A 13,388-nucleotide genomic window follows, 5' to 3' on the forward strand; every position below is an offset into this window, starting at 1 on the left:
ATGAGTTTGCTCCAGGTGCTCCATTTCCTCCCACAGTGCAAAGATGTGTAAATTAGGTGGATTAACCATGGTAGGAGGTCTGCCCAATCTTTCAAACACCACCTGTCTCACATGTGGCAGAGTGTACAGCTTGCGCTTTGGACATAGCAGCCATCTCAGAAGTCATTGAACTGGAATGGAAATAAGTCATCCTCAGTCCTGAAGGGACTGCCTAAGAAGACTGCATGTTATGTATTTGAATTTTCAAGATAGGTGTTACACATAAGATTATTACCCAAAATTAGGGCTCATGGGATTGAGGGCAATATATTATTGTATTATATTATTGTAATATATTGCTTAATGGACAGAAAACAGAGTCGGAATAAAAGTGTCATTTTTGGGTTGACAGGCTGCAACTAGCAGGGGGTAAAACAAGGATCTGCACTTGTGCCTTAGTGACTTACAATTTATATCACAGACTTAAATGAAGGGACTGAGCATAATCTATGCAGGTTTGTGCTAAACATAATAAAGTCAGGTGGAAAAATAAACACAGGGAAATGTAAAAGGGTTGCAAATGTTAGAATGTAACCAATGATAACACTGGATCTGTGAGGGTCAGCTGACCAGGTAAACTATGTAACCAATGACAAAATGATGTGGTCATCAGCTGACTCAGTATAAATAGGAAGCAGCTGGAGATTATGAAAAGCTTGGAAAGTCCTTGGAGTAATGAAGTTTCTTTATTAAACCCTATCCTTTGATTTATTAGTTGGAGTAAGTTTTGTTTTATTGCCTGCAACTGAAGAGTCCCTTTTGCTGGATGAATAGCAAAGACATAGTTTCATTAACTTAGTGGGCAGGAGATGGAGGAAGTGTGAAATTATCCACCTTGGAAGGAAAGAGAGAAAATCAGAGTTTTTCTTTACAACTCTTCTTTGAAATAGGAATTTTTTTACGTATGCCTGAGAGGACAGATGGGAACTATGTTTGATGTCTCATCGAAAGCCAGTATCGCTGACCGTGCAGCACTGCCTCAATATTCCACTGGAATATCAGCCTAGATTTCTATGCTCAAGTCTTAGAGTGGGACTTAACCTTCTGATTAAGAGCCAAGACTGCTGCCAACTGAACCACAGGTGACACTAAATGATATGTTGGCATTTATGACAAAGGAATGAAGTATAAGAGTAAAGAAGTCCTGCTGTAATAATACAGGGTTTTGGTGAAACTACATCTGAAGTATTCTGTACAATTTTAATCTCCTTACCCAAGGAAGGATATACTTTGAGGAAGTTAAATGAGAATGCACTAGACTGATTGCTGGGATGGCGAGAGATGAGGTAGATTTGGTCTATATTCAATCAAATTCAGAAGAATGAGAGGTGATTTCACTGAAACATAAAATTCTTAAGGATAATCTATGCTGTAAATTTTGCTGGTCAAACCTATCCTTTTTTTTTCAAAGATCAACACATCAGTAAGTTTTGGATACTAGAAGTAAGGACCAACATTTTTTTTTAAAATTGGCTAATAATGAGCAATATAGAATCACAAATAATACAGCACAAGGAAGCCAATCAGCAGATCAATTCTGCATCACACAACTGTTAATAATAAACAGAAACCTATTAGTAGCACTAACCTTTGAAACTCCCAAAGCTGTGAACAAAGTTCTAATTTCTCTTAGAATGTTGACAGCAAGTCTCCTGGTGGCTGGCCGACAGCTGCAAAGAACCACTAAGGCAAAACCTTCTGCTGCATGGAAGACAGAAGAATAAGGGCTCCGTTCTAGTGGAAGCGTGTGGGAAGCTCCATTGGGAACAGCACGCTGTGGATAATATGGAAGTGTTAAGTCACAAACAAAATAGTGGTTGATCTGTAATGAAGTCTTTCACTGCAAATTCAATGTGAATTTTGTCTTTACCTGCAAATCTTGACTTTTCATTTGAGATTGAACTGCTTGTTTCCAATGGTTTATTAATTGCACTAACATCTTGACAGAGTTATCTAGGAGCGTTGGATGGACGTCATTCACCTCTCGGACAATGAATGACACAAACCCTGACAGAACATCTTCCCTCCAGTCAGGAAAGTCAACCATTAAAGCCTGTAGAGTAGTGAATGCCAGACCTCGAAGCTCTTCATCCATGTGAATGGTGAGTCTGTAAAACAAAATGAAATATATTCCAATTACTATGAGTAAGAGTGTATAACATATACATCTTGAGTTATAAAGATGCAGGTTACTAAATGTCCGAAGTAAAAACAGAAAATGGAGGAAACATTCAACAGCTCTGGCAGCATTTGTAGAGAGGGAAATTGAGTGAATGTCTCAGGCCGATTAATCTTTCATCAAAGTCTCAAAATGGCTGCCACTTTCCAAGCTCCATTTGTTTTTCTTCTTTGAAACTAAAGTTGAAGCTCTCTTAGTCTCAACAGCAACTTTACAATATTGGACAAGTCAACCAGGCACGCTCACTCAGTGGATGATTTGATTAACCAAATGAGCAAAGGAAGGTTTCATTTTGCTCCACTTTGAAGTCTTATGATTGATTTTATGTTTTGCTGCCAGACATGGTGCTCATCTAAGCAAAGCAAAACTGATGCATCATTTGCTGTACTATTTTCTATTCTATGTAATTCAATGCTTTATGTATTAAAATAGGATTACAATATGATGATCCAACATGTAAAACCACTATTAATTTTTGGTGAAATGAATGCATCACCTTGCCAAGAGTTCAACAAGTTCTGCCCTACTCATGCCATCTGGAATCAGCCTGGGAATAGCAGCCACACATGTCCGGAAGAGATCAATCTTAGGCTTTCTTTCACCCCTATTAAAACACAAAAACATTGAAATGATTAACCACAATAATTCTTACGACCAGAAAAAGTTGCTGAAATTATTTCTGATTTTTTTTCACCTTAGTGTTTTATGGTTTGCTAATTGTAGAAAGTCTCCCCACTGACTTTAGCATATTACATTGGAAATCTCCTTTGTGCACCAATCATCAGGGAATGTTAAGGAAATGTGGTTTAATTTTTTATGAAAAGAAGATAAAGTTAAAGTGTATTTATTAGTCACAAGTAAGGTTTACACTGCAATGAACCTTGCTGTGAAATTCCCCTAGTCGCCACACTCCGGCACCTGTTCAGGTCAATGCACCTAACCAGCACGTCTTTCAGATTGTGGGAGGAAACCGGAGTATCTGGAGGAAACCCATGCAGACGCAGGGAGAACGTGCAAATTCCACACAGACAGTGATCCAAGGTGGGATTCGAACCCAAGTCCTTGGCGCTGTGAGGCAGTAGTGCTAACCACTGTGCCATCGTGCCGCCCCCTACTGAGGTGATGCAGTTTATTTTCAAAACTCTGAAGGCAATTGACAAAATTCATCTTGGCAAATTGTTCACAAATATCAGCAAACCACTACTTAGAAGAATGAGACGTAATGAAAAGATGTATTAACGCAGTTGAGTTATAAAGAAAAGCTGTTTGGAGAGAGTGCTGCAACTTGGCATCTTAAATATGTAAACAATGAAGGATTTTGAATAAATATTACTACTCATAAGAAACATAAGAAATAAGAGCAGGAGTAGGCCATCTAGCCCCTCAAGCCTGCTCCGCCATTCAATAAGATCATGGCTGATCTGATAGTGGGTTCAGTTCCACTACTCATCACTACTAAGAGGTACTCATCACTAACAAACACACTAAAAGAATGGATTATATGATTTCAACATGTATTACAATCCGAACAAGCATCATGTTAGTCGATACAAGTCTGTCATCTCGACAGATTAATTTTTACTAAGTAGATTTATGATACTTAATCCAAATGTGATGCAATTAAAATATAAAATAGTGTGTTTGAAAACTCTGAAATTTGTATCCAGCAGAAATCTCAGCAGTAATTAGCTTTAATCATTGGATCATATGGCATCAGAGAGGTAATCCAATCCATTGGGCAGACTTTTAACCTATCGACCTGCTCGCAGTGCAGGGGTACTCCAGCAACTGGTCAGAAACCTGAAAGAAAGTGGAACAGATTTGGCCATGGCTCTTTAACTGAGCCACGTCATGAGCATCCCACTTCTGGATTTCTTGACCATTTGAGAAGAGCAAGCATGATCACAGCCATTACCTGGCTGTTAACGATGCATCAATTGACCCACTCTGCAATTGACAGGACACAAATAAGAACATTACTGATGGGGACCCAATGTGGAATGACTGCTCAACAGTTCTCTGAGGCATCCCAGGAAGTAATGCTGTGAGTTGTAAATGTGGTGGCTAGAAGGAAGAGGTCAGCTTTTGATAGTAACAGAATTATGGTCTGTTGTTTGTAGCTACAGGCTGAAAGTATTCCAATGGCCTTTTCAGGGCAAGAAAGTGACTGGCACATTACCTTCAAGTGCCAATCCCCTCAATGACTTTCCAGCTTTCTCCTGAATAGCACTTCTCAACCAAAACACCTTGCAGATTCACCCACTCACCTCTTTCAAGATAGCTCCTCACATCCCATATAAAAACCAACACTGAAACACACCCTCATCTTACTGATATCTCACATCTATCTTTCAGTCATTCTCCACAAATGTCATCCTCCATTCCTCTCAAACATTCTACTTCTCTCATTTAGCTCTCTTGCTTACTTCCTTGCAGAAGAGAGCACAGAATATAGGGGAAAGACACAAAACCCGGGAGTGGCTCTCCAGTAAATACTACTTTGACAGCTGTGAAGCAGGTGGTGATGGAGTGCATTGTCATTGTAGATGGAAGATGGAGGTGCCTGAAGGTAGAATTAGCTATCATGCAGTCAGTGGCACCCCACATTCACTTATGTTGACGTAGTACTGCCTCTAACTAAAACATGATCATCTACACAATGATACTTTCACCCCTTTCCCTAGTTGGGTCTAATTCATGTCTTTCATCTCTCACAGGCTCTTCAAGCATAATGCAAGTGTACAAAGTACCATCACACAATCTACCAGCTCAGATATACAAAACTTGGTGTGGTCTCCAAGACAGGTAGTTGGGTTATCATATTAAGTTCTTCTCTTTTTGAGAATAGTTGTAACTGAGGAAAATTAAAGTACCTATTTTAGGACTGTGATCGAAATGCCTTTCAGCCAATATAGGCCAAGGGGCTCCTAACCAGAAAAAGCCCTTGGACTGACTATAATTTCTAACTGTGTGTAACTCTATTAAAGCACCACACAGTGCAATTTGACCAATGTACATAGTTTCATAAAGATTTCTGGACTTGTACTGAAATATATATAATGGTCTTAGACTGAACACTAAATTTTGATCTCCTGGAAAATGTAAATATGATCGCAAATTACTGTGGTAATGATTGGAAATGTTTTTATAATCTTTTTCAGATTATATATGAATAAAGTATATTTTTGAAATAAAAAACACTACTTTAGGACTCTGGCATACTTTTACATAGATCAGCCATGATCACATTGGATGATGGGGCAGGCTTGAAGGGCCCTGTGGCCTACCCCTGCTTATATTTCTTGTGTTAAGCTTGATGTGTTTTATAAGGGAAGTAAGCAGTAAAAATAGGTGCGTAGCATACATAGTTATAACTTTTATTGTAAAACTATATTGTAAAGACTGTTTTAATTCTTGAATACATAACATTTTTGTTGAAAAACAGTTAATCTTGTGGTGTTATTCTCTTAATTACCAGTTATTCAGATTTTTCTTAATGTTAATTCCCTAAATGGATCATGACCCCAGAAACATGAGCATTTATTTCTTCTTAACCTCCCACACGCAGTTACACCCATCCTCCCTGACTTTCCACTATATTTGTGCCAGACTTTTGAAAGAGCTATTTGATTAGTTCCACTCCCCTGCACTTTACCTACAGTAGGCCAAATTTTACTGTGAAGTGTATTTTCAAATCCCTTTTGAAAATTGAGTATACTTCCATCACTCTTTCAGGCAATGCATTCCTCCTCATAACTTGCTTCATAAACACTTTTACATTTCTCTCCCAGATGTCTTCCCCTACCCCTCCAAAATATCTTACATCTACGCCCTATGATCATCCTCCCAGTGGAAACAATTTCTCCCCATCTCTTCTATCAAACCTTTCATAATTTGAAAACCTTTATAAAAATCTGCCTTAACTTTCTCTGCAATAAGGATAACAATCCCAGCTTCTCTCATATCTCTATATAACTGACCTTCCTCAGCCTTTGTATCATTGTGGTAAATTTCCACTGCGATAATATGATTAGACCTGATCTTACATTCATAGCACATTTGCAGTTCACAAATGAACATAGCGTAATTGATTACAGCTTTAGACTGTAGTAGGTTAAAAATTAAGAACACAAATTTTATCAAACAAATATTCCTCAAGGAACTCTGAACTAAAGTTCAAATTCAGCTGAACCAAAACAAGGTGCAATTCACCTACCCAACCATTCTATAATTCTTCAACCATTTAAAAAAAGCAAATCAGCCTTGAAGCTCACAGTTAGGGGCATTAGGAATTCAAGTCTCAATTCCACTGGCCACGAATAAATCTGTAGCACATACTATTGAAAGCTCCCCAGCTGAAGAGAGGCAGACTGGGGAGGCTTTGAATGCAATAGAATGTTTTATGAGCAGTTCCCCTTTCATATAGGGATATAAAAATAATCAACCCACACAAATTAAATTCAACATAACATCCTGATCCTGCACAAAGTGATGCAAAAGCAGTTGTCTATGATATCAAATTGTCTCTTAGCTTATGCATCAGACTGGAAACAAAAGTCAACCCATGTCAAGACTTTACATTAACACTAAAAACAAGGGCAAAGAAATGAAAGTTAGCATGAATTGTTGGGAGTCTAAAGCTGTAGTCAATTATATGGTGTTCAGTTGTGAACTGCAAATGTGCTGTGAATGCAAGATCAGTTCTAAACATATTACTGCAGTGGAAATTTACCACAATGATACAAAGGCTGAGGAAGTTCAGTTATATAGAGATACGAGAGAAGCTGGGATTGTTATCCTTACTGCAGAGAAAATTAAGGCAGATTTTTATAAAGGCTTTCAAAATTTTGAAAGGTTTAATCGAATAGATGGGGATGGGGGGGGGGGGGAAGAAATCTGGGGGAGAAATGAAAAAATGTTCATGAAGTAAACATGTTAACCTAATTAGATTGAATTACTTGATGCAAGAACGGTTGATAAAGTAATGCAGTTGACGTTGTTTATATGATGTGGAGATGCCGGCGTTAGACTGGGGTAAGCACAGTAAGAAGTCTAACAACACCAGGTTAAAGTCCAACAGGTTTATTTGGTAGCACAAGCCACAAGCTTTCAGAGCACTGCCCCTTCATCAGGTGAGTGAGAGTTGTTATATGTTGTTTATATGGACATTCAATTGGCTTTTAAGTAAATACCACAAGAGAGGGTACAGCTAAATTAATAGTCGTGGAATTAAAGGGACACTGGCAGTGTGGATACAAAATTAACTTAGAGACACTAAACTGAGTAATGACAAATGCTTTTTTTTCAGATGGAGGGGTAATACATTAGTTGTGTTCTCCCCGGGGTAGTATTGAGATGCCTGCTCTTTTCGTTACACATCAATGTCCGGTACTTCGATACACAAACCATAATATTAATGTTCACAGATGGCATGAAACTCAGAAGTGCAATAAATTATGAAGAGAATAATAACAGACCACAGAAAATAGTTTTATGAATAGGCGGACACTTTGTAGATCAAATTTAACACAGAACAGTGCAAGGTGATATATTTTGGCATATAAAATGAGAAAAGGCAATATAAACTAAATGGTACAAAAGGCAGTGAAGGATGAGGGAAAGATCTGGGGCACCTATTTTTGAAGGGGGTTGGACAAGTTAAAAGCTGATTTTTTAAAAAAAACTTATAGGATTACATTGGTTATAGTAATAGAGAAAAGGGGTATACAGCAAGGAAGTTATGTTAAAACTTTATAAAACATTGATCAGGTCTCAGATGGAGTGTGTGGTCAATTCTGGGAATCATACTTTAGAAAGAACCAAGACTTGAGGGGAGATGCAGAAACGATTTGTTAGAATGACACCCAATGAGGAACTTCATCCAATGAAGAACTATAATTCTAAATGTTAGTCGTTATCAATGCTCACATCCTCAAAGGAGATTTTATCCATTTCTGATTTATTTTTAAAATGTATTTAGTGCTTACGTGATCATGTCCTCAGGCTCCTTGTTGGACATCTGCACGTTAGTCATACTCATAGATCTTCCCACTTCCTTGTCCAAATGTCTGAGAATGCTATCAAGAGCCTTCCTCACTTGTGGATAGTAAAACGACATCCCTAGTGGACAAAGATGATTTGGCATTGTTATCACACTGGCTCGTTCAAATTTTTTAACAAAAACAAAACGATGAAGCAAACACGAAATGTCAATCGGAAAACAGTTTGAAACAATATTACAAGTAATAGATGCAGCAGGTTACATTCATTTTTAAATGAAAAGCTTTTTGGAGACATAACCAGCAATAGTTATTAAAAATATGAGAAGCACATCTGATTAATTACGATACAAAGGCCTGGATTTTGCAGTGGTGATGATGGGGAGGCCATCAGCATTGGCTATCATTGCTCCTCAGAAACTGACAGAAACTCTGGGAATCTGCACATGGTGTAAAGTTGATGTCAGTAACTCTATGCTGTTGAGAATGCCCACAGCATGCAATGTTGTAAAAAATATTTTTTACGGGACCTGAGTGTCGCTCGCTGGACCAGGTATTTATTGCCCGTCCCTAACTGCCTTCCAATTAAACTTAAACTTTAAAAATTTTAATGCTATAAAACCCACTGACAGAGTTACACCTTATGGAATGAGTCACAACATTGTTTCTAATAGCATTTTAACTTCATAATTACTGCTAAACAGTCAGCTTGAAAAGCTCACTTTATATATTTATGGAATGTCAAATTTCTCCATGATAAAATCCACAATTTCAAAAGTTGTTTACAATATCTTAGCTTCCATCTTATTCTAATCATCATTCTTAATTTCACTTTCTTAAATTTTTAATTAAAAGTGAAGCAAATCAGTGTTTTTAACTTCCTGTTTGCTGAGAGAATACTGCAATGTGATTGGCTGCTTACCCTGCTTGCTGCCATCACTTGAATTGATGTTAGACTTGAGCTATTGTCAAGGGGCAAACCTCCCAGCTTGAGCTTGGAGGCAGTGAAACATTGTAATCTTCCAATGCTACACATCTGTCCTGCAGTCTTGCTACATCCAACCATGGAGGTTAGCGAATGTTGTCCCATTGTTTAAGAAGGGGAACAGAGACTTCCCCGGGAATTATAGACCGGTGAGTCTCTTCTGTTGTCGGCAAGATGTTGGAAAAAATTATAAGGGATAGGATTTATAGTTATTTGGAGAGTAATGAATTGATAGGTGATAGTCAGCATGGTTTTGTGGCAGGTAGGTCGTGCCTTACTAACCTTATTGAGTTTTTTGAGAAAGTGACCAAGGAGGTGGATGGGGGCAAGGCAGTGGACGTGGTATATATGGATTTTAGTAAGGCGTTTGATAAGGTTCACCATGGTAGGCTTCTGCAGAAAATGCAGATGTATGGGATTGGGGGTGATCTAGGAAATTGGATCAGGAATTGGCTAGCGGATAGGAAACAGAGGGTGGTGGTTGATAGTAAATATTCATCATGGAGTGCGGTTACAAGTGGTGTACCTCAGGGATCTGTTTTGGGGCCACTGCTGTTTGTAATATTTATTAATGATCTGGATGAGGGTATAGTTGGGTGGATTAGCAAATTTGCTGATGACACCAAAGTCGGTGGTGTGGTAGACAGTGAGGAAGGGTGTCGTAGTTTGCAGGAAGACTTAGACAGGTTGCAAAGTTGGGCCGAGAGGTGGCGGATGGAGTTTAATGCGGAGAAGTGTGAGGTAATTCACTTTGGTAGGAATAACAGATGTGTTGAGTATAGGGCTAACGGGAGGACTTTGAATAGTGTGGAGGAGCAGAGGGATCTAGGTGTATGTGTGCATAGATCCCTGAAAGTTGGGAATCAAGTAGATAAGGTTGTTAAGAAGGCATATGGTGTCTTGGCGTTTATTGGTAGGGGGATTGAATTTAGGAGTCGTAGCGTTATGTTGCAACTGTACACAACTCTGGTGCGGCCGCACTTGGAGTACTGTGTGCAGTTCTGGTCCCCACATTACAGGAAGGATGTGGAGGCTTTGGAGAGGGTGCAGAGGAGGTTTACCAGGATGTTGCCTGGTATGGAGGGGAGATCCTATGAGGAGAGGCTGAGGGATTTGGGATTGTTTTCGCTGGAAAGGCGGCGGCTAAGAGGGGATCTTATTGAAACATATAAGATGATTAGAGGTTTAGATAGGGTGGATAGTGATAGCCTTTTTCCTCTGATGGAGAAATCCAGCACGAGGGGGCATGGCTTTAAATTGAGGGGGGGTAGTTATAGAACCGATGTCAGGGGTAGGTTCTTTACCCAGAGGGTGGTGAGGGATTGGAATGCCCTGCCAGCATCAGTAGTAAATGCGCCTAGTTTGGGGGCGTTTAAGAGATCCGTAGATAGGTTCATGGACGAAAAGAAATTGGTTTAGGTTGGAGGGTCACAGTTTTTTTTTTTAACTGGTCGGTGCAACATCGTGGGCCGAAGGGCCTGTTCTGCGCTGTAATGTTCTATGTTCTATGTTCTATGTTCTAACTGTGAATGGCAGTAGGCATTAAACAATTAACACGAGGCGGTGGCTCCATGAATATCCTCAACCTTAGTGACAGCAGAGCCCAGCATGTGAATGCAAAAGGCAAGGGTGAAGAATTTGCAACCATCGTCAGTCAGAAATGTTAAGTGGCTGATCCATCTCAGCCTCCTCCCATTATCACAAATGCCAGTCTTTAACCAAAAGTATTAAGCTTTTCAGCAAAAATAACAAGAAATGTTATTTCTTGTTATTGCAGTAAAGGGTGCGGGTCCCAAAAACATTCCAGATGTAATGCTGAAGAGTTGTGCTCCAGAATTAGGCTTATCCTTAGTCAAGCTGTACCAGCTTGCATCTGCCCAGCAAAGTGAAAAATTGCACAGGTATATTCTGTCCACAAGAAGCACGACAAATCCAATCTGGCCAATTACTGCCTCAGAAGTCTCAGTGCTCAAACTGATGAAAAGTACCTTCAACGGCGCTATCAACAGCACTTCATCAATAACTTGTTCACCAATGCTTAGTTTGGGTACCACCAGGACCATTTAGTTCCAACCTTATTTACAACCTTGGTTGAAACATAGACAAAAGAAATGGATTCCAAAGGTGAAGTGAGAGTGGATACCTTTGATATCAAGGCAGCATTTGACCAAGCGCAGTATCAAGGAACTCCAGTAAAACTGAAGTCAGTGGGAAAACTCTCCACTGGCTGGAGTCCAATCCAGTACAGAGAAATATGGTTTTGGTTGGAGGCTAACAATCTCAATTCCAAGACATCACTGTAGAGGTTTCTCAGGGCAGTGTCCTAGGCCCAACCATCTTCAGTTAATTTCAGCAATGACCTTTCTTCTGTTCTAAGCTCAAAACTGATATTTTTCACTGATGATTGCAAAGTGTTCAGTTTATTCACAATTTTTTTGTGAAACACTCCATGCTCACGTGCAACAAGACCTGGGTGGATAAGTGGTAAGTATTATTTGTTCCTTACAAATGTCAGGCAAGACCATCTCCAATAAGACAGTGTCAAAACACCTCCCCTTGTACATTCCATGGCATTTCCAAAGTCAAATTCCCAATACCAACCTCCCAAAAGATTAACCAGAAACCTGGACCAGTCAGTTGGCTGCAAGGGGCCAGAACCTATATATTCTGTAGCAAATAATTCACAGCCCAATTCCCCAACACTTCCATCACCTACAAGGCAAAAGTAAGCAATGTGGAGGAACATTTTCAACACCATTCAAGATGCTCGATATCATCCAGAACAATGCTGCCCTCTTTATTGGCACCCAATTCACCATACTAAGCATTCTTTCCTGCCACCACAGACACAATGTGGCTATACTATTTACAAGATGCACTACAGCAACTTGTCAAAAGCTTCTTTGACAATACTTCTCAAACCTACAATCTCTACCACCTACAAGAACAAGCAGACCTGAGAGCACCACTTTCAATTTTTCCTCAGAGTAACACACATTCCTGACTTGAAAATACATTGCTATTCATTAGAAACATAGAAAATAGGAGCGGTAAGCTATTTGGCCCATTGAACCTGCTCCACTATTCAATATGATCATGGTTGATCTTCTATCTCAATGCCATACTCCTGCTCTTTCTCTGTATCCCTTGACAACTTCAGTGTCTAGAAATCTATCTATATCCTTTTTACATATATTCAGCGACTTGGCCTCCACAGCCTTCTGTGGTAGAGAATGCCACAGGTTCACCACCTCTAAGTGAAGAGGTTTCTCCTCATCTGAGTCCAAAATGGCTTATCCTGTTTCCTGAGACTGTGGCTCCTTGTTCTAGACCACCCAGCCAAAGGAAACAATATCCCTGCATCTAGTCTGTCCAGCCCTGTCAGAACTTTATACGTTTCAATAAGATCCCCTCTCATTCTGCCAAATTCCAGTGAATACCAGCCTAGTCAACCCAATCTTTTCTTATTCCACAATCCTGTCATCCAAGGATCAGTCTGGTGAACCTTCACTGCACTCAGTGGATAACTGGTCCATAATTCCATTTTCTCCCTCCCTCTTTTTTTAAGTGAGGTTACATTTGCCACCTTCCAATCTGCCGGGACCATTCCAGAATCTACAGAATTTTGGAAGATGACAACCAACGCATCCACTATTTCCACAACCACTTCTTTTAGCAACCTGGATATAGATCACCAGGCCCTGGGGATTCCGTCTCCAGCATTCCCTAACAACACTGTGGGAGCACCTTCAACACACGGATTGCAGTGGTTCAAGAAGGTGGGTCATCATCATCTTCTCAAGGGCAATTAGTAAAAGACAATAAATGATTGCCTTTCCAGTGATGCCGTTTAGCTGTGAATAAATTGAGGAACATAAATCTGGTGGTTAACTCAGCACAGAGACCAAAATTCACACTGGTGATTTTTTTTTCATTTAATCCGACATCAAGTGGTCAACTTATTTTATGTTGAGAAATTATGTTCAGAAAGAGCGTTCCTGATGGTGAGGGAGTCCAGAACTAGGGGCCATAGTTTATTATGTTCAGAAAGAGCGTTCCTGATGGTGAGGGAGTCCAGAACTAGGGGCCATAGTTTGAGGATAAGGGTAAACCTTTTAGAGCTGAGGCGAGGAGAAATTTCTTCAACCAAAGGCTGGTGAGCTGTGGAATTCACTACCATAGAAAG

The 13,388-nt window shown here is 39.7% G+C and overlaps 1 protein-coding gene across 18 annotated transcripts in view; it reads right to left on the reverse strand.

Moving 5' to 3' along the window:
* The window catches only part of fryl (furry homolog, like), a 444,177-nt gene that overhangs the window by 174,279 nt on the left and 256,510 nt on the right, over positions 1 to 13,388 (reverse strand). For all 18 annotated transcript variants that reach the window (XM_078217183.1, XM_078217182.1, XM_078217179.1 and 15 more), the window contains 4 exons: positions 8,206 to 8,338; positions 2,715 to 2,822; positions 1,910 to 2,147; positions 1,628 to 1,813 (listed from right to left, as the gene is read on the reverse strand). In XM_078217183.1, the coding sequence (XP_078073309.1) occupies positions 1,628 to 1,813; positions 1,910 to 2,147; positions 2,715 to 2,822; positions 8,206 to 8,338 (665 nt within the window). The remainder of the gene's footprint in view (positions 1 to 1,627; positions 1,814 to 1,909; positions 2,148 to 2,714; positions 2,823 to 8,205; positions 8,339 to 13,388) is intronic.

Source organism: Mustelus asterias, chromosome 1 (assembly GCF_964213995.1).
Source record: "Mustelus asterias chromosome 1, sMusAst1.hap1.1, whole genome shotgun sequence".
Classification (NCBI taxonomy): Eukaryota; Metazoa; Chordata; class Chondrichthyes; order Carcharhiniformes; family Triakidae; genus Mustelus; species Mustelus asterias.